The 21,617-nt window shown below is 38.3% G+C and overlaps 1 protein-coding gene across 1 annotated transcript; it reads left to right on the top strand.

Annotated features, from left to right (window-relative positions):
• RAB22A (RAB22A, member RAS oncogene family) lies at window positions 1–20,641 on the top strand. The gene is made up of 7 exons (XM_005499614.3): window positions 1–218; window positions 2,029–2,108; window positions 5,913–5,994; window positions 9,810–9,881; window positions 10,019–10,125; window positions 11,959–12,068; window positions 13,532–20,641. The coding sequence occupies exons 1-7, from the start codon at window positions 183–185 to the stop codon at window positions 13,627–13,629; spliced, it is 585 nt and encodes a 194-aa protein (XP_005499671.1). The 5' UTR covers window positions 1–182; the 3' UTR covers window positions 13,630–20,641.
• The last annotated feature ends 976 nt before the right edge of the window (window positions 20,642–21,617 follow it).

Genomic DNA, 21,617 nt, shown 5'->3' with positions numbered 1-21,617 from the left:
GGTGGGCCGCCCAAGATGGCGTCGCGTCCGCGGAGCCTGAGGAAGGAGGTGTATTGGTAACCAGGGCGTGGGGAGGCGGGGGGCTGCCCCCACAGGCCTCGGCTGGACGCGCGCCCCACGGAGGGCTATGATTGTTCCGGGCTGCGTCTCAGGCGCTCGTTAAAGGTGCAGCTTGCCCGGCCATGGCTCTGAGGGAGCTGAAAGTTTGCCTGCTGGGGGTAAGTGCTCCGCGGCCGGCGCTCTGTGGGGCCCTGGTGCGGGCTGGGGTTGGCGGGACGGAGGGAGCCTGGCTGGAAAGGCTCTGTCTGGGGGTGGAGAGGCTCTGTGTGAGACCGGGGAGGCTCTGGGTAGGGGGTTCTCTCCCCGGGCGAAGGGCGGGCCTTGTCCCCGCCGATTCCCTGAGGAGACCGGGCGGGGAAGCGCCTTCCCCTCCACGGGGGAGGCGGATTCCAGAGCAAATATCGCTCTTATTTTTTTCTGGCTTTTTCTCTTAAAAAAAGAAAAGAGAAAACACGTGCATCCAGCATATGCTTCCCTCTTCCTCGCAAGCTGTTTCGGGCTCGGAGTTCACAAAATAAATAAATGCACCTGAAATCCAACTTGTGAGAGAGGGGGAGGGGCCTGAACTTTTTTTTTTTTTTTTAAACAACATATGTAGGCTTTCAAAGTGCCCCAAGTATTGCAGGTGATGGAAGGAGGAGATAATGAACAAACTGAAGTAGAAGCTTAAAAGAAATCCAGGCTATAAAGCTGTTTTGGCTTGGTTTGGTGTGAGGGCTTCACCGAGAGGCTCAGGTGGGCAGGTGCGGTTTTCTCCACCTGAACCCAAACCCTCCTGAACAGAGTGTGACAGGTGGAATTGTTTCCTCTTTCTAAACGGCCACGTTGCCCTTCAGAGGGAAGGTTACGTGTTTTCTGCGCTTTTCATGTCGTGAAGGCGTTTGGGGTAACTACGAGCTACTGTTTGCATTCGTTGGACCTGAGGAAACTTTCATTGTGTAGTAGAAGGAGAACGAGCACCCAGGAAAACTGGTCCTTGAACCTGGAGCTGTGTCTATGTTTCTCTTTTCAAGATTTGTTCTGCTTATTCAGACTTCAAATGTTATAAAATACAGAACTGAGATAATATGTTTTTCCTTGGGAAGAAAACAGCTCAAAAAGATAAACACAAGCATACATACTGTACCCAAACTTACTACAGTATCCAGAAGATTCAAGAAAGTGCATGAATGGCATAAAACTTCATTTTCATTGAGGCAGTTCCTTTTCTTTTTTTCATAAAATTTGAATTACTCTGGAGATGTAAAGCATCTTCACCTGTCTTAATTAAATGACAGTTTAAAATGGCCAACTGCTGTTGAGAACAGTTTTACTGGCAATAGTGTATGTTATTTCACTCCTATGTATCTACATGTACTTTTTTAACTACAGAGTCAGTGGTGCAAATGCATACACAACCCAGGATTTTCATGTTATGTTTCCTCTTTTACCATTTATAGCTCTGTAGAGTTGCATTAGAAGCATCAGGTGTGTCCCAGAAGAAATTTCAAGTCTTTCATTAAGCAGGGTGGAACAGTATTAGTCAGAGGTTGAAATGCATGTGTCACAATTGTAGAATTTAATGTGCTCCAAAGATGATGTATCATACTCAATTGCTGTATATTTTACTGGAAGTGGTAGATGGTCTTTCCCTGCTCTTGTCCAAATGCAGTTTGTGCATAACTTTGTGGGGAAAAAAGTGGGTAAAAAGTTTTAATAACTGATAATAAGCATTAATGCAGATTTTTATTGTCCTTTATAAAAACAGCTCAACAATTTAGTTTGGAAAGCTGTAACTCATCAGAGATGTTTCATTTTTCTAGTAAGCAAATATAATACCTGAAGTATTTCAAAATCTGACTTCTCTGAGATTCGCTGCAGGAACGTGTTTATTATTCGTTCACCGTGTATTGCAAGATTTGAGAACAAAAAGATTCATCTGTTTATAATAACTAATGTATCTTTCAACTGTTTCTGTTCTTTCTTTAGGACACTGGTGTGGGCAAATCAAGTATTGTGTGGAGATTTGTAGAAGATAGCTTTGACCCCAACATCAACCCAACAATAGGGTAAGAGACTAGATAAAGTAAATGTGACTTATTTGAGAATAAAACTAAATTGTATGAATATATATTTGTACCTCTGGAATAGATCATTTGAGGATTCTCCATGTGTGGCAGCTCAACGTGGTAATAAACATGACTGCAGCCTTAATTAGCTCATGAGCTACCTTAGGGAATGTAGGAGTGTATTTGGCACTCCTGCAGCTTCCATTTTCACATGTAAGATCTGTACCCATTTTGAATTGTTAATCTAAGCTAACAAAATCCTGCTAGGAGTCCTGGGTTTATGAATAAATTACACTATAGGCGCTTCTGTTGAAGGAAAAACATGCTTTTCTCATGCACTCCTGCTAAACTACATTATTTTTTTTTTAAGATTAGTTTCTAAAGGGTCAAGTACAATAACAAATCTCCTAGGTTGTTGAAAGTAGTTAATACTAATTCGGGTTGTTTTTTTCATTAATTAGTTCTAACGTTATACAACTGTATGCAATACGCGCACTCAGAATGCAATTGGTCTCACCTCAGAGTAGCAATGTTACTGAGGTCAAATCTTCAGATGGATAGAATGAAGGGCAAACATCAGGAGTTCTTGGAGCTGTTTGATCTTTTTCTGCTTATTTCTTTTGCTCTGAAAGTATCTCATGGGATGCTTTGTTTGGAAGTAATTCTTTACCCACAGGAGAACATGACTTGATGCTGAGAAGTGTGGGGGGTGTCACTGAAGCTTCCTGTCTCAGGTGTCACACAGGCTCTGGTACAGCTCTGACCAGAAAAGGTCCTGCTGATAAAGATCAGCCGTGTCTCATCCTGTCCTTCTTAAAAAAATGTTCTTATGATCGATCTCTCTCTCATCTCTCCCACACCCCACACCTCTTTCTGAGTGTAAATACTGGTGTCAAATTGTGAGATAAACAAAAAAGTATGCATCCTACAGATTAAAATTCCCTGTTAACAAAAGTAGACTTTAAGACAAATTGCTAAGTGGTTTACTTAGTTCTTCAAGGGTTGAACATGCTTAGTTACTGTCACATTAGCTACAGCAGAGGTTCTTCTTTGGAAGGCCTTTAAGGTGTGGATAGTAATCTCATTGCTGTTTGCTGAAGCAGAAGAGCAGGCTATCATAAATGTTAAAGTTCAGGTTGCATAGAAAGTTCGGACCTACTGCCTATAGTGATATCAAGTGTGAGCAAAATTTCTTCTTCAGGTGGACGCTATTGAAAGATCCTGTTGTTTTTCATATTGCATGATGTGTTTGAGAAATTGGTTATCAGTTTTCATTCCTAGTCATCCAAATGCTTTAAAAAGTGGTGTCTGTTAAATAGTTGGCTCATAATGGGTAGAGTCTGCAGTGGCCCGAAGTTAGCCATTGTGTTCGAGCATGCAGTTCCTGAGGGAGAGGGGTGTGGAGAAATTAAAGTCTGCTTAAATAGTAGGTAGCCAGGTATGTTAACACAGGCTTTGCAAACATAAGAGATGCCTATTGATTTGACTGTGATGCTCTGTTCTGTAGTTAGATGTACATCACCACATATGTGGACTCCATGGGTTAAACATTTGAGTAACTTAGTATGGAATTTGCAGTATGTCTCCAATTACAGGCAAACTGCAGCCTCTTCAAGTCTGCTTTCAGATTTTAAATTCTAAAATACTGTGCTGGATGGCTTTAGGCTCTGTGTGTCTGCAAGAGTGTGTAAAGCTGCAGAGCAAAGATTGTCAGAATTCTGCAACTTTTGTCCTCTCGGTATGACCCGCAAATATCTCTAGGTACTGTGGAGTATCTGGTCTTTCATTATAGCATCAAAAAGAAACTATGCATGAGCATAAAACTACTTTCCGGTGCATCTTGTTCACTTAGTTACAGTGCTTACTTGGCTGGGAGAATCAGCTAGGAAATTTAGTAGGGATAATACCTGTTTTCTTGTGAGAAGTTGTTTAGTATAGCTTTAGTTTGGAGGCTTTTGTGAACTCGAGTGGTTTGTCTGTGAGCTGTGGTTTTGTGGTTGTTTTTTTTTTTAGACATCTGTCACAATGAAGGCTTCCATTTGTGGAAGAATTTTAAGAAGCATTTAACCTCTATTGTCAGCTACCATTTGGTATGTTTAGTTGTGATGTAAATTAGAGCAACACAGCTGTTCAGTTCAAATTGACTGTATAGGAATGGTTTGGTTTATAGAACCAAGCAAGATAAATTTCCAATGAGAATCTATCCTGTAGGAAATCGTTTCCATATTGGCCAGAGAATTAGAATTGATGCTTAATTTGCAGCAGTCTTAAGGAAGTCGAAGTCTTTGTGCTTTACAACAGATACTGCTATCACTTTATCTTTTGTTACTGATGGCTAAAATACATCATCTGGTTAACTCTGTTCAAATACATTGCAGTTAGACTCTTATTTTTTTTAAGGATGCCTTATATTTGGCTTCTTAGAAGAGTAATCTTTGGAGATTGCTGTACTCTTTGGCAAACCATCTGAACTTAAGGAACAAGCAGAAGGTTACCTATTAATGGTGAAAAGTATTGTGTAGCTGCTCCCTTTCTTTACTTTAAATGTAGATAGCTGGTTTGTCCTCCTATAAAATTGAAACATGTCCAAAGACTGCTGCTATGTTAACTACGAAAGAATTGTGGACATCATTAAAATCTGTGCTGTTATTACTTAAGATCCAAGATAAACTGAAGTTCAGAGTCTTGAACTCAGGTGTTTACTGTTGATAATGCTGGAAGACTCTGGTTCTCTGACTCTGAATCTACAGCAAGGAGCTCCCATACACACAGCATCCAGGATCCTGTCCTCTATCCTGGCCAAAACTGACAGTAGGACAACTTTGGAAGCCTGCAGTGTTCTCAAGTGACAGGAATTAAGCACACAAAAGGTGTCCAAGATTATATTATAGAATCTCCTATGCTTAAAATAATACTGGCATCTGTAGTTCCTATTCTACAAGGATTTTAATTCAGTGTGTACTTTTTCTAAAAAAAAAAAAATGTGCGTACAGTAATAGATACAGCAAAGATGTCCCTTTTATAAAAGATTAGGTATCTGAATTCCTGTTCTTGTGGGAAATACAACGATTCATGTGAAGCAGATCACATAAAGCAGAAAAGTACTTCACGGTATTTTGCAATATTTTACTGTAAAACATCTAGAAGTTGGGGGAGCAGCTGGAGCATAGGAAGATGGGTTTTTGTCTTCTTGAAGTCCAAGAGCCTATGCAGACTGAAGCATATAATGACAGACAGGATTTATGAGCTGTACAGAGTGCGGACACCAAGCAAGTTACTCATTATTGATTTCTCTGTCCTCTTAACACCTACCAAAGGTGATAGGAATCTCCCGTATTTTATTCCCAAGTATGGACTTAACAGTATTTATCTGAATGTTAGTACAGAGATAGAAGACGCTGATACAAAGAGGGAGGATTTTATCTCTTTCCCTCTGGAAGTTTCCGGTATATGCTTCTATGATTTGTTGTGATGACTTCTCCGTTTAGGAAGAATATTGTTAAAAAGGATGACCTTTCTGATTTTTTGGGGGGGAATGCATCCTTTATTTTTATCAAAAGTTTATGAACAATAAAAGCTTTGGTGGTCCTTCTGTCATTTTAGTTGAATTTCATCCTCTGAAAGGAATTGTCATCCTCCGAGGCCCTTTGCCTCAATAATTTTAGCCTTTATGTATGAAAATCTTCATCAGTTTGGGGTGGGAAGCACTTTTATTGGAATGTAAACATTTTGTAAAGTTCATGGGGATAATGTTCCAAGAACATATTTAGATTTTAAAAAGCATGAGCTGTAATTTTTTTCCAGAGCCTCATTTATGACCAAGACTGTACAGTATCAGAATGAGCTGCATAAATTCCTAATTTGGGATACAGCTGGACAGGAGCGGGTAAGTAGAATCAATATCTGTGATGATAGTTCTGGCTGGAGTTTGAGCTGCTTTTCACCTATGCCTCCAGAAGTCACAGTGTGATCTGGTTTAACAAATATGCATTGGAACATTTATTTATATCAAGATATGTGTGCTGAAAATATGTTTTTGTTGTTCATTGTTATCATGGTTAAAGTATGAAGTAAATTATGATTACCTAAGAAGAGGAGCTTATAAAGCAGAAGACAAGGTTTAGATTCGCTGAAAGGGAGTGCCATTTAGAGAGAAAACAAGACGCAGGGAGCCAGCAGCTGTCTCTAGTATCATTACTATAGTTGAGTTTTAAACATTCAGCTGGCGTATTTGTAGCCAGTGCAACCAGCAACATGAGAATCAACGTTAAATGGAAGATCATGTTTTGTAGTATGTGTAGGGTCCCAATTCTGGAAAAATAGTCAACTGCTAACACATTGTTAGCTTCAGTGTTGGGGTTATTAACGTGAGTAGGATGTGGGCTGAGGCTTTCAAAAGCTGTGTTTCAAGCAAGGTTATGGGTGATAACCGATCTTTTATTATTTTGTAAGTATTTTCTTCTCAAATGTGATAGTTTTAGAAGCTCTATCAAGAAACCTATTTTGAAATTTACATTTTAATTTGGTAGTTTGAGATTTTGATAGTGCATAGTTCTAAGGGGAGGCAACACAAATTTTCAAGAAAATGATTAGTCAAATGAAATCACAGTCAATTAATTGACATGATTTTTACTTAGCTAGCAATTCTTCCTTTAAATTCTAACTTGCTTGTTTATGGATTACTAGCAGCAGTGGTAGAAATTATAGTAGTCATATTAACTGTGCATATTCTTGCAGTTTTTTGACTGACAACTACTGGTAACTGTCAATTCCTCATGAGGAGTTTATTTAGGATGTGAGCTGTCTGTAACGAAAGTAGACACCAGACCAGTCCCCAGGAAGAGTCAGTTTGATCAATTAGAATAACAACTGGCGAATGCAGCTATACTGTTTTTCAGGATTGGCTCAAGAAACAGTGCCCAAACGAAAAAACCCTCACCACCAAAACCAACCAACCACAACAAAAAAACCCAACAAGTTCAGAGTCACTTGCCCTTTTGGAGTCCTGGTGGAACTGACTCATTAGCTTTTTAGCTTGGTAACAGCCTTGATGGCTAGAAAGTAACTCGAGTATATTTGTAATGCATTTCAGCGCAGTAGATTTTGAATGACAAGTTATTTCCTTCCAGCTAGCACTATCTAAAGCAAACTCATGTTGTCAGGGATGTGTCCCAGGGTATGTCCAATAGTATCCATGTTATCAGAAATATCCAAGTTGTTCCATTACGAGCAGTCAGTCAGCATTTGCTGTAAATATTTTGTCTTAAGTGAACATCGTAGCCCATTTTGAAATGCTAATGCTGGAATGTGAATCTTCTGAGGGGCTGAGTATGAATTTTGAGAGGCTGATACTCTTAAATGCAAAGCTTTATAAACATGCCTGCCACAGCTTGGCAGGAAACATCCATCACATATTAGCATTCCATCCTGTTCACTTTAACTGTGTTTGCAAGCAATGGGTGAACACTGCAATTTGGATTCGGCACACTGCAATCTGAGGAAGCATCTCCGTACATGAATAGCATGTCCTTCTTCTTTCTGTTTTTAGACTGAGTGATACCTCTTTAATTTTCTTCAAAACAAGTTGCATAATATCTTTATAAAAATCAAAAAAAGGAAGATGTCTTACCTGAGCTCTGACACAAGAGCTGTGATATCTGTGAAGCTTCTGTTCCACACCTCAGAGAAGTCACTGTGAGCCCTCAGTGTATCCAAAGAAACCAGTGACATGGAAGCAAGGATATTTACTTTGAAATGATGCCAGTATCACCATAGATGTTTCCTTCTCCAAAGCAGAACAGCACCATCACTTACTATAGTCCAAATGGTCTGTATACCTGCTCTGCCCTGAAATCCGTAGCACAGTTTTCTTCTGGCCGTGCAGCACATCTGAATTATGGAAGGCATCCCCTCCATGGTGATTTGGAATACCAAAAATGTCCACACCATTCTTGGAACTAAAATGTCTCTGCTCAGCTATGATGTGTCATGCTCAGAATTCAAAGTACTGGCTTCTTGAGGAGCGTTTGCTCTTTTCCACTTCAAAAGCCCAGCAGCAAATAGTTCTACATTCCACTGGGCAAGCCCTTGTTCTGAGCGGCTGCCAGCGAAGGTGGAAACATGCCCTAATTCACTTCATAGAGCTCATTTCCCTACATGCACACACGCTTTATTTCTTCTCTCATTTCTTTTACACTGAGAAATGTTAAAGGAGATTACTTACAGCAATTAGGATTTCTGCTTCCTTACCTAACAATTTTGACAGTTTCTGTGGATAATTACATTATGTTGTCTTAAATTCTGTCAAAACACAAATTGGAGGCTGGAGGGCAAGCTGAAGGCTTTGGAAAAATAGCAAAAGAAAATTCGGTGTTGCTAGTAACATCTGTTTTGTTAATGTATTTTATCTGCTGACTGCTCTTAGGTGGAAAAAAGTATCTAAGTGTTAGCAGGCAGGAAATGAGAGTAATACAAAATCAGCAAGTGAAAGTTGGTTTATTCCCAATATAAATAGTCAAATAATCAAAAAGCCAGGTTGCAACCAGTCCAAGTGGTGGTTTACCAAATATGTTTCTCTTTACATTTTAGTACTTAGGAAGAAGAGAGGGATTATGTCCCAACATGAACTGCATGCCTGCCCACGTTTCCCTTTCCCACTATTAAATATTTTTATATTCTGAGCTTTGTGTTCAAAATCCTATTTTCAAAACAGAATTTGAAAGCCAAAAGTAAGTGGTCTGGAATTCTGCTTTATAGCAAGTTGGGTTTTTTTATGATTTATAATATTGCTCTCAGTTGAACTGTACTAAGCAAAAGGAAATCGGTATTTTATTAGAAGCAAATAAGCCTTTATGAAAAACCATATTCTATTCATGATTTTTTACCCAGAGTAGTAAGAATGCACAAAAGCTCTAAATCACATATGCTTACATTAAAGCAAGACATGCAGTTTACTCTCTGCTTTGACTGAGAGTGTTGGTTGCTCGATTAATTGTCTTTTTTAAATTGTCAGAATATCACACTTCTTAAGAATGCTTGATCAATATTTTTGATGCAGCTTAATCATGTGTTCTATCACTCTTTTTCATTCCTGGATTCATAATACTCTGCCCATGCAAAGGTACAGGCCTGGTGCAAATGCACTACAAACCAAATATGCTTGCTGTAGATTTTATTCTGAAAATTACAAGAAAATTCCAGTAGCCTTCTACTATTTAGTGTGTTCCTTAAAGCTCTATTTGCAACAGCTCACATAGCTGTGGGCTTTTGCATTTTTTTAGTATTAAACACACCTCTAATTTTTGAGTTTTGAAGAAAATCTTAAGTTGAATCCTTATATCCCTAAGTTAGATGATGAGGAAACCAACACTTGTAGCATTTGAGAGATCCATGAGGGGTCTGCGGGACTAGAGGTCAACAGCAACTTCTGAACATTTCTGATCAGTGTAATATTTGCTCTTTTTCTTGAGATTACTGCTGCTGATCCGTGGACTATTTATTGGTTGGCCTTTGTAAACAATACTTTGTGGAACTTAAGGTACTCTGCTGCACAAACTCTCTGTAATTGTATATATGAGTTTTCCACTAACGTGAACTTGAAAGCTAATTTCCACTTTATTCAATAATAATAATAATAATAATAAGGAAATCCTGGAGATCAGTGGAAGGTCAGATTGATAATATATGGTTTCTTTCTTTCAGTTTCGTGCTTTAGCCCCAATGTATTACAGAGGGTCAGCAGCAGCCATTATAGTGTACGACATCACAAAAGAGGTAAGGGGTTTGATCTTGACCTGACATAATTTCTGGTTTGGTTGGGGGGGGTGGGGGGAGTTTGTGTGTCTTGAGCCCGTTCTGACTCTTAATTACTTCTGTTTTTTTTTCTTTCTTTCTCCCCCCCACCCAATCAGGAAACTTTCTCAACATTAAAGAACTGGGTTAAAGAGCTTCGACAGCATGGACCTCCAAACATTGTTGTAGCCATTGCAGGAAATAAGTGTGATCTTAATGATGTAAGGTAAATAACCATTGACAGCTTGGAGATTTTCACTTAAGCTTGTAGTGCTAAATGTTTTCAGAGCAGGTGAAAGGTATGGAGTAATTTAAACTGTTTAGCACTAGTGTTGTGGTTTCAGAAGGGGTCTGAGCTGTTTCTACTGTCAGAAGATTTGCTTAGTCTGCCCTTGGACAGTCTTGCCCAATTCCTCCCCTGTGCTGGTGTCAGTATGTGTGTGATTGTGCAGTAAATCAGGCTGTAAAATGGATCCAGAATTAAAACTAACCATTTTAAAAAAGGAAAACCGATCCAAGTGTATTTGTTTTACTCATACCATGAACACTTGCTGGCAGGACAGAGGTGGGATAGCACAGTTAGGAATGAGCAATTTACAGGGAGAGACAGGATTAACCTATTCTGGTGGCAGTGCCAAGTTACACAAGCCTGGACTGCCTGTGAAACTACAGTGTAATACAAGCTGTTTACCTCACTTTATAAGAAGTACTCCTGTCAGCCTGTAGCACCTCATTTGGTTAGGAAAAACATCAAGCCTGTTGGAAAGCATTGTGTTGGTTTTTCTGACTTGCTTGTTCAGGTGTCTTCCTCCCCTGCTTAAATATTGGGGTGGAATTGGCTGTGGCTGAAATAGTTGCAGGGAGTGGGAAAAGTTCTTGAGAAACTTTATGAACAGCCAAACTTTCAAGAAGGCATGTACTAAAAACAAAAGAAGTCCATTTTTATTGATGTCCTGGTTAAATAAGCCAAAATTCAGAAAGTGTGTGCAAACTTCCTGGTTTTAGATTTCATTAGAGAAGGTACCACAGCTGGTGTCTCAAAGGACACAGATGGTTCAGCATTTAAAGAACCACTGCAAAGCTGCTTCTTAGCACAGTTTTACACATTGTTAATAAATAGCAGTTATCTAGTGAGCTCTAACTTTTTTTAGTAGTAGGTCTGAAGGAAATAGAGCATAAAATGACTTACAAGACAAATACAAGGTATAAGGCATGCAGTATTAAGTCACACACACTTATTTCTTGGTGCTTGGGTGGCATCATAAATGATGTAAACATTGCTATTGAAGCTAATGAGGAAGATGCCTTGTACTTTAGTCAGAGGCAAAATTGGAGTCGCTGATCTGAAGTCTGTGCTTTTGATATGCTAAGTCCTTGTTACTGAAAGTAGCCTGTGTTTTCTATAAATTGTATATAAAGGGATACAACATATAGTCCAGTCTTCTCTCCACCTATTGGGCTTTGGTTTTAACATGTTATTTAAGGAAACACACTTCTTTATCCAACTTGCTTAGGAGTGCAGAATAACTTTCTCACTTCTTGGCTGTGGTGTTGTGTGCTCAGTCTAAAGATGTTCCTGTTTACAGCGATGTCTTCATGTGAAGTAAATCTATTCTAATGATATGTGCAGTCTTGTGACATACTTGGTTTTGCAAACAGCTGTAGGAAATCCATTGGATTAGTAGAACTAGTGCTTCAGGATCATTTCAGTACATCTAAAACTGGTGTGTGTGTGAAGAATAAAGCACCCCTGATGATAGATTGCAGACCTACACTTAGAGCACTCAAGAAACAAACTGCGCTGTAACGCTGTCAGATGGATTAAGGCCTTGTTTAGTTGATGATTGTGCTTCAGTGATGCTCATACCTCAAGGCAGAGAGATGGTGTGGGGTAAAGATTGAGCATCAGCTTCAGGATGAGTGAGCACTGTGATGCCAAACAGGTAAAATACAAGATAGTCATTTAATGAGACACTTTAAAGCTTAATCTGTCCCTTAAGATTTTGAATAATGGAGTTTTTTTGCATTCACAATTTTTTTCTTTGCTTTGTTTTTCCAGAGAAGTCATGGAAAAAGATGCTAAAGACTATGCAGATTCCATCCATGCAATATTTGTAGAGACAAGTGCGAAAAATGCAATAAACATTAATGAACTCTTTATAGAAATTAGTAAGTATTTAAACAGTTAACGTGGTTTCTTCCAAAAGAAGTTAAAGTAGAAATCTGATTACTGTATTGCTTTTTGTACAATTTAGGTCCATGTATACTGACTGAAATTTGTTACAGTCAGACATGAATAACAAATGGCAAAATGAGCTGTATAAAGTTTTGGTCATCTAACAACCTCTAAGTATTCCTTCTAGAAATTTTAAGCCTACTGTGATGCTGCTGGATAAATAGCAAGCAGGGCAGCTATGTCAGAAGTCAGTCTCATTTTACTGTATCTGTTATTGAATGTTTCAATTGGTATTTCCAAGGTTATGGAAGGGAAAGGAAGTGGCATGAGGAAGATCCAAACTTTATACAGCTGAGAAAAGGAATTAAGTTCTCACTCTTAGTGTTTGTACTTAATCTAAACCAGTGCATTTTCAATAACATATTTAATTAAATTGCAAGTCTTTTTTGTCTCATTCATGCTGGGGATGCAAATTACTATTTTTTGTGTGTGAATGAAAAGCAGACAGTATTGCAAAGTGAATTCCATGTGATATTATTTGCAGGATGTTTCAGGCAGCAGCACCAATGTGCACGTATGTCAGCCTGTTTGTGAAAAGAGGACAAACAGCCATCTGTGTGTGTGTGCACTGCAGTTTAGCTTTGAATAACTACAGAAACATCAGACTTAAGAAAAAAAACAGTCCTGATAAACAGTTGAATACATTGATGTAAAAACTATGTGCTGTACATGAGCCTCCTGATTCACTGACTTACTATGGGGTGTTTCAAAAAGATGGACCCAATTTGAAATCACTGTCTCTGCAACCATGACCCGCCCATGAATGAACATAAAGCATTTATAAAAAGCTTACTAAAACTTAACTAATTAAACTGTAAATTTTTGTATAGTTGTAATGTTGCCATTGTGAAATATACTGCTTTGAAATTGGGTCCACCTTTTTGAAACACCCTGTAGTTGCTCCCTAAAGTTGACCTTGAATAAACTGGGGGCGGGGGGGGGGGGGGGCGGGAATCATAAATCCTCCTCAGAAAAGAATATCCAACCAGGAATGGTGAATTTTAAACACTTATCAAATGACTAAAGCATCTTCACAAGCACTTCTGTGCTAAGCCCGATGCAGATGATCTCTGACAATTTGGGTCAAGATGATAGTTCTCAGTGAAGATATTCCAGATGGTATTGGATCCTGCAGAGTATATTCTCAGGTGCTTTTATAGCTTAGCTCTCCAAGTCTAGATTAGTCTGAGCTGCAAAATTAACTTAAAACTGCCTCTAGTCGTCTTTTGTGGAACTGTACCTCTTATAGGCTGTTAGCTGCCATCCTTCTGTTACGCAGGAATGCTGTCATTAATGACATATGACAAGATGAATACACACCTAACACACACACTGGATGCTTAGAATTAGTTTTGAGTATAATGTTTGCTATGAATTTTTTTCTGCCTCCTTGTAGGTCGCAGAATTCCATCAACTGACGCTAACCCCCCGTCTAGTGGTAAGGGCTTCAAACTAAGAAGACAACCATCGGTGACAAAGCGCAGCTGCTGTTGACTGATCCCTTAGAAAAACAGACTTGTTTATACAGTAGGTGGTCTTGGAAGTTAATGGTTCACGTTGGGTTTATATTATCAGTCTTAGATCTTTATCTGCTGGTGTTCGTACACCCGAGGTCCCACAAAAATGGACCAGTTCATCTGAAATCTGTAAACTTGCAGAAGAGACTGCAATCATAATATCAGCCTGTTTACTTATGAAAAGTGTAGTATCTCTTGCATTCAAAGGGAATCCATCATCACTTTTTTGGCCTTGCTTGAAAGGAAGGTGACTATTATGGATGGTAGAACTGAAATGTTTAATAGTTTTGTAATCAAGATTTTGGGATTTTTCTCGTAAAAAGGGAAATGAGCACTTTGTGGGACTTAGGGGTGGGAGGAATCTGGGAGTTAGATGTCATTTCTTCCTTTTCTTCAGTGAGCCTTATTTTAATTGTAGCTAATCCAAAGTATGATGGGACAGCTGATGTGAGATGGCTACATAATAAGCAACTGAAGACAATAGGCAAATCAGTCCATCCAGTCCCCAAATCCCATTTGCACTTTTTATTTAAAGATGATATGCGCTGGGGGTGGGGACATGAGCAACAGATCTTGAACCACAGACAATCTCTTTTTCATGCTGACATTAATCACTTTAAGGCAAACTGTTATGCTTATAAGCGTCTTTTTGTTCCTATGAGGTTTTTAATATGAAGATGTTGGTTGAAGAAAATTTAGTTGTAGCTCTGACTAAATTAAGTGGTTACTGACTGAAAACAGATGCTGTAAACGGATGCTGCCGGTGGTCATGATAAGACCTGAAAGTTTTTTGGGGAACGACTTTAATTGCTTGGCATGTGTAAAGTGTTCATATTATATTTATGAGACCAGTGTTTAAAGTATTATAAATTATGTAAAAACAGTAAAAAATAATGCAATCTTATACATTCTTGCCATTCCACACCCATGGAAAAACTCCTGGGGAATCTCTATTAGGTTTTTTCCTGCATTTTAGGTATTGTCACTGTGAGTTCACCCAGAGGCAGACTGAAATTCTTACTCTTTTAATCACATTTGAAAGAGCCAATAGAGAATGCTGTTGGTGCAGCGTCTGGTCTGTCTGTTGAACAGGTTTTCATCTGTGGTGCACCCAGTCTTGCCTGTTTTGGGCACAAAGATACAAATAGGCTGTAACCTTAAGACATGTGGTAATGTAGATCGTTACCTCTTGGTTCCTGGGCTTTTTCATCTGTGAGGGTTTTTAGCAAACCAGTGTATAGGATTTAGTACACTGTCAATTAAGCTATAGGTTGACCATACCCATTTGTACTATTTTATTTATTTTTACTTTTTGTTTCCTACCAGCACTAGTGAGAAACTTTCTACTTTTGAAGAAAAAGAGCTTAATAGACTTGAGTATATACTAAAATATGCTGTTTAGCTTTAGTATCAAAATGAGGTCGTGTTGCTGATGCTTATTCTTTCTTTGTCACCTGGTTTTTCTGTCAGCTCGAGTATTGAAGGAAATGTAGAAAAGTTTGTAAGAAATGAAAGGACTTGTACTTCAGATTAGTTTGTATTAGTGAAAATTCTTGTAGAGCTATTCCGGAGCGAAACAGGCGAACTGTTACAGCAAGATTTTGAATGGGTCAGTATGTTTTAATGAGATTTGGTGACTACATTTTTATCATGCCTTTTACTCACCCTGCATTGTCAATTATGCCTCCTTTGCCACAGTTGTACAGGCTACGTGCTTATAGAGCGCCCAAGAAGTGTATCTTCATCAAATGAAGGCTGTTTGAAACCCCATTAAAACCTTGGTCCTTAACGAAGTGTCTTGTAGTAGAGACAGATTTATGTTTGGTGTTCAGCTGATGTACAATCTTCTTTTTTCTCTGTTGCTCAAAGCAAATAAATTATGAAAACTTAAGTACTCTTGCAAAATGCTTGATGGAAATATATTTGGTAAAGAAAGAACAGAGTAAGCTTGCTCTTGGGCATATTTTTAATTATTAAAAAGCAGGTTAGAAATTAAATGTAGAACTTCCCTAATTTCTTTGAAATATCTTAATTATTACTCCCAGCAAATTTTTTAAAAGTAAATTGTGTGGTTATCTAATTCAAAAAGGTTTTTAAAACATTCTGTGTTCACAGTGCTCCCAAAGTTTACTCTATACCAAGATACTAAAGCACCTGGTGTCTTAACTGTGATACCGCTAATACTGCTTTTATTAAAGCTGAAAGTAATAAATCTGGAAATTCTTTAAGTTGGAAAGATCATAGTTGGAGAAGGAAAGTCTCATATTGGGAATATCTTTCATGTAGATTAACAAAAAAAGGAATTTAATACTTTCTAAATTACTGTTATTGCTTGTTAGCATGTGGTAAAAATTGAGTTTAAATCTGGTTTTTGGTGTGATATCAAAAATGGTTTAACAGCATTTATCCAAGATGTATTGAGTTGAGGAGAAGATATTAGACTTTGGGCAAAAGTGAGAGCCAGGCTAGTATTGAGATTATTCTAGTTCCTTCAGGGGAGAGATCCATATATCTTGGCAAATCTTTATGAACAGCTTTCTGATCTATCCTCACTTATTTGCTATACACCAAAATTAGACTTTAAAAACAAAAAAATACCCACCCCAAAACACTAAAAAAGCAGCAACAAACTGGCCCTTCTCAAATGCAGCCAAGTCTTAATGCCTCAGACTCCTTGTTTCTGTTTTGGATCCGAGTGGAATGCCAGCTCACTTCTCATCCTTTTTGCAGTTCTGATCTTGAATTACTGCAGTTAAAGAAAACGTGGAAATAGCCAGTGGTTCAGATTGTCCAAACTACAAACGCTGAAATGAGGCTGCTTAAGATGTGCCGATTTAAAATGACAGGCTGTTGATGTAAGTTCTTTTGAGCCAAGATAACTGTTTATTGATGAGTTGGCCGTAGCTGAAAGCTGGAATGCGGTCTTCCCTGGATGAGATGCACATGTTCATTGTTTCATTTTTGCTGGTGAGAAATGGTTTCTTCTATGTTAATAATTTGTCAGGCCACATGCTTTCATCTTGCACTAGGCTTGCTGCAATGGATTCTGTTTTGTCCCCACACAGATTCTCTGTTTGGAGACACATTAGCCTTTGAGTGTTTGGAGTGCTGATTGGCAACCATTCCAGCTAAATTTTTAATTACTTTTGTTATTTTGTTTAATTACTTTTGTTGAAAAAGCTGAGGACTGAAGTTCTATGTATTCCACTCTGACTTTCTGTCATCATAGAGGCTGGACTTTCAGATACTCTCAAAGGGAATTAGTTGCTGCAGAGCAAGTTTAGAAGGGTAAAGTATCACGTATGTAAAAATGTAAAGAGATGCATGTCATATCATTGATCCAGAGCATTTTTAACTGACGAAGTATGACTATTTCAACTTCTAAACAACACCAGTTCTTTCCAAGTTATAGATTTGTACAAAAATATAATTTGACAAATGGTTAGTTCTTAAGCTTTAGAGCAGCTCAAATGTGCTCCTCAAGTTTTGGAGGGTGTCTTCATCTGACCCTTTCAATTACTTAAACAGTTTCTTAGCTGACTTGCCAGGCTCTTCATCTGTGCTATAGGTGGTTTTGTAGTATATTTTTAATATGTGCTGAAATCTGGCACACTAAATGCCTAAAATAGGTGAAATCTTGAAGCTTATGTTTAGTAACAGAAACATCTGGTGGTCAAACCACTGAAAATTGTCATGGGTGGTTTGAAAATTTCTAAGACACTTCTAATGACCTTTGCTGTTGCCAAGAAGGTAAAGACTTCATTTGTGTTACTAGATCCATGTTGAAACAAAACAAATCATTGCACTTGGAATCCCTGCTGGTATCAGTGAGACCCTTTAAGTGCTCCAGGATCACAGTAGGTTAGAGGGGTGTTTTGTACAGACTGCAGCCTCTGCTATGTGGGTGTATGTAACACTGACTGAATGCTACCAGCCTGCTCAAGAAAGATTGCTCACATGCTTGGGAAGAGAGGAGACAATGTTTGCTGACTGATTTGGACGTCTAATCCTTTGACCTGCTCAAGAGGTATGAAGTTCATTGGGAGCTGTCTACGTTTGTGGTTAGAGCTTCATTGTAATTATCAAAATATAAATTAGGCTGAATATCTTGAATGGTGTAAAAGTTGGCCTCAACAGGATTTTGTTACAAAGTTAATTCTATATTACTCATCAACTTTAATTTCCAGTATAACATATTGAGTAAGAGTTGGAAATGAAGCATTATCAGGGGTGTTTGAAAGACTTTCTTGTGAAACAGTCTGTAGTGTTTATTAAGGATGGTGTAGTCTATTTGTGGTGTGCTATCTCAGCAATCTGCAGGGACTATCTTTGGAATTGATGATTTAGCGGACAGAAGCTGTCGGAACTGGGTAGCTCATCACCCTGTAGCAAACCTCACTTATAAGCAGCAATAGCTACCTAGACGTAGAAAAAACTAATTTAAAACATGAGGAAAATCTGAATAATTCACTGACTTAAACTTCTGCACTGCCTGGTCATTTTCTAAAAAGCTTTGTGTATCTCTCTTAAACACTTCAAGCCTCTAAAAGAGAGGCTTTTCTATTCATCAATAAGAAAGGACAAAGTGTCTTAGGTTTTTTTAGCAGGAAGTTGTTCTCCAGCAATCTGAGACTGTGTTTATGCTACGAGCCATTTATTTGAAGCAGGAGAAATGTGTGCTTGAACTAAGCTGCTGAAAAATCCGCACAAAATTCTCTAAAGAAAACGGTTAAAATTTCATGTTCTGATCATGTTCCTAGTGCTAGATCACAGCCCTAGAAATGGTAGGTAACAGAAGATTTGTTCTATAAAGACAGTGTGAATTACCAATCTAAGATAGAAATATAGGTTCTAGTATTAAAAAAAAGTCATGTCAGCTGTCCTTTTCAGAGTCGTATGGCTCTGGCTTGTCAGAAGAAACAGCTTGAAAACATGTCTTTGTTTCTGATAGAAGAATTCAGGTGCCAAAATGTATTTCCCTAAAATTAATAGGCCTTCTGACACAAGGGTTTGTTTCTGAAAAATTCCTTCTGGTATTTTGAAGGTCTCAGAAGCTTGAATGCAAACCCTTTCTTGGTCAGCTAGACTCAAAAATGCACGACTTGGAAAAATCAAACAAGCATTACCAACTTTATCCATGAAGTGTCACGGATAACAAATCTTTCAAGGGGTATAAAAATGTGCTGAAACCCAAGAGTACTGCTGGGTTTAGTCTCTGACATAACGAAATGATCCTAGGATCAGCTTTTTCTTCCTTCCCCCTCATATTTTTGCCCCACTCAACTCTTGATTTTTATCATAGTGTCATCAGAGCGTACATGCTGTAAACAGCTATTTAAAAATACTTAGAAAAGGTCCAGTGGCCTAGAGTTATTTTGGCCTTCCTATTTTACATGGAAAACCAAGGCAATAGGATGACTTGTCCCCCTGAAAACTGGGACAGGATTTGCTGAAACTGCTCTTATTCTAGAATAGACTTCTTGAAAGAAGTAATTTTGCTTTTCCCGTTACATCATCCTGCAAGCTGGGGTTCTTAGATTTTGTGCTTAGACACTAACAGTGAATTCTATTCAAGGAGCTAATCACCTTTTGAAGGTACTCTTCTTTGTTTTCTTTGCTTAATTTCTGTTAATGTTTTCACATGTAGTGTTGAACAAACCACCTGCTACTCTTTCAGATGTCCAAGGATACAGACCACTCTTGCTGTCACGCTCTTCATCTGGGTGTGATACTCCAGCCACTTTTTTTTGGTTATGCTGTAACTCTGACACCCACATAAATTCACTGCTACTTTCTTGTTTCCCTTTTCCACATTATAGTATGTATTTCCAATTAAATCCATTATGTTTTCTTGACACTTTGTTCTTTGTGTCCCTGTGGGATTTAGACAAGAATAGGTGGTGTCTCCTGCTCCTCAGAGGCAGTGAATATTTGTAAACAAAAAGGTAATTCATTAGTACAGCTTTATGACACTGTTATGAAAATACAGCAGCTGAGACATGTACCACTAGTGTATTACACCAGATAGTGAGGACTAAAAGCATATTCTCCTAGGGGAGCAAATAATTGTAAGATTCTAGTAATGTGACTTAAACTCTTCTCCATTTTAATTTCCTTTTTTGTACCTTCTATTTCTGAATATTGTGTATCCAACATTGAAATTGTGACACAGATTTAAGATGCAGAAATTGCATTTCTATAGCTGTAAGAAACTTTAGCCTTCTGGCAATCTTCCCCCTTGCTCCCCTCACCCTCAGTACAGTGAAGACGACGTCATTCGGAAGGTTTCTTCTGAACAAGAAACTTGCCATTTGCGTTTGTGTGTTCAGGGCACAAAAATAACCTGATGTGCATATAGCTCTTGCAGTGTGTTATAAATGTTTGCCTGTAAAATTCAATGTGAAGGTTAACCTTTGTATCGGCATTTCTTGTCCATTTTAAGAACATTTTGCCTTTTTGTTAGAGGATTGGGTTAACCTGTTACAAAGGTTGAAAGGTCTGTGCCTTCTTCTAGTATCTCTTATTAAAACAAACTTAAGCCGCTCAAAGTTACAGAGCATCTGCAGCACTGTAAACTGCACAAATTTAAAACCATTGCTTCACTGCATGAAATGTAGTCGGGTTACTAGTGATGAAATATTGTAGTGATGATTTCCCAAGCTTATGAATGTTTTGAGACTTTTTTTAGTCTTCTCTTGGGCTGGTCCTGAGAGCGTGTACAGGTTTGTCTGTATTGTTGGTTTGTAGATGCTAATGAAGAAAACCAGGCTTTTGTTCTCTCCTTTTGGTTTGAATTGTTACACTCCCATATAGTGCATAGAATGCAAACGAAGAAATGTTGATTTGGCATAATGTAAACAGCCTTTTCAGCTTAAGCATTCGTAATAAACTTTTATAGTGTAATAACATGCTAAATCACTACCAGTCTGATGTATTGTGCAAAAAAAAAAGGTGTAAACATTTTATTAATAAAAAGCTTTGTTTATAAATGTGCTGGATTTGTTTATAAATGGTTCCAAAATTCATAACATCTTAAAAATAGTCTCTATAGTAATAGAATTATAGAAGAGGAATGTAAGCAATACCATGGCAGAAGTGAACCTGAGTGGCGATTCAAATAGCTGTTTTCCAAAGTACTGACTATGCATCATTCAGAAACTGTAGCTTTTCCCTGGTTTGTCTATACACAAAGGCAGAAGACAAACTTGTACAAAGAAGGGATGGGGAAAAACATCAGCGAGAATGCAGCTTTTGTGTTGCGCTTCCTTTCTTTGCAGCGTGATGTCTGAGGCACTGCTGGCCACACACAGCCTTGTCACCAGTGCAAGGCCTGACAAATTCTACCAGGGTCAAGTTATTTAATAAGCTGCTTTTAGCTTAGACTGCATAAAATGTAAAATTCTTGACTGCTTAGGCCAGGTTTCTGTCAATCCAAACTGTAAAGGGCTTTTAATATCTGCACAGTGTTGTGGGCTCCTGTCATGATGGAAAGGGATCCTTTCTTATTTGTTAATACAGCCAGCTGCTTGGTAGTTTGCTTTTCTTTTTAAACCACTTTGGTGGTTTTGTAGAGCACAAACATATGGAGCTGGCTGGAGCTATCTAATTTACGTGATGCTTAAAAGATGCTGTTTTCTTGTTTCAATGTGTGATGCAAGTCTAACATGTTCAGTTCATAGCAGCCATCAAAAGTGTAAATAAGAAAAAAAAGTCCTGATACTGTGATCCTGCTATTTCACCTGAAAATATTGGATACAAATTTCTATTAACTGTGCAGATCATATGCAGGAAACACAGACTGTCCTCTTGTTCATAGAGACCTGGAAGAACTTATTGTTCAGTACCTACTAGTTTTAAGTTATCCTTTTAGATGCGTGTAAACTGTTCTTGAAGAGTGTCAAATGTGTTTGTGTAAGGTGGTATAAATGTGCATCAGAGAGAATATAAGAAGGGTAAACACAAGGA

This window comes from Columba livia, chromosome 16 (genome assembly GCF_036013475.1).
Source record: "Columba livia isolate bColLiv1 breed racing homer chromosome 16, bColLiv1.pat.W.v2, whole genome shotgun sequence".
Taxonomy (NCBI): domain Eukaryota; kingdom Metazoa; phylum Chordata; class Aves; order Columbiformes; family Columbidae; genus Columba; species Columba livia.
This window is presented reverse-complemented; position numbering and strand designations above follow the sequence as displayed.

Bases quoted from the DNA above. Each gene is read 5' to 3' on its own strand.
- RAB22A (XM_005499614.3), top strand. From the start codon at position 183: ATGGCTCTGAGGGAGCTGAAAGTTTGCCTGCTGGGG. The intron at 5,995-9,809 runs GTAAGTAGAATC...TCTTTCTTTCAG, and splicing joins ATACAGCTGGACAGGAGCGG to TTTCGTGCTTTAGCCCCAAT. The intron at 9,882-10,018 runs GTAAGGGGTTTG...CCACCCAATCAG, and splicing joins TGTACGACATCACAAAAGAG to GAAACTTTCTCAACATTAAA.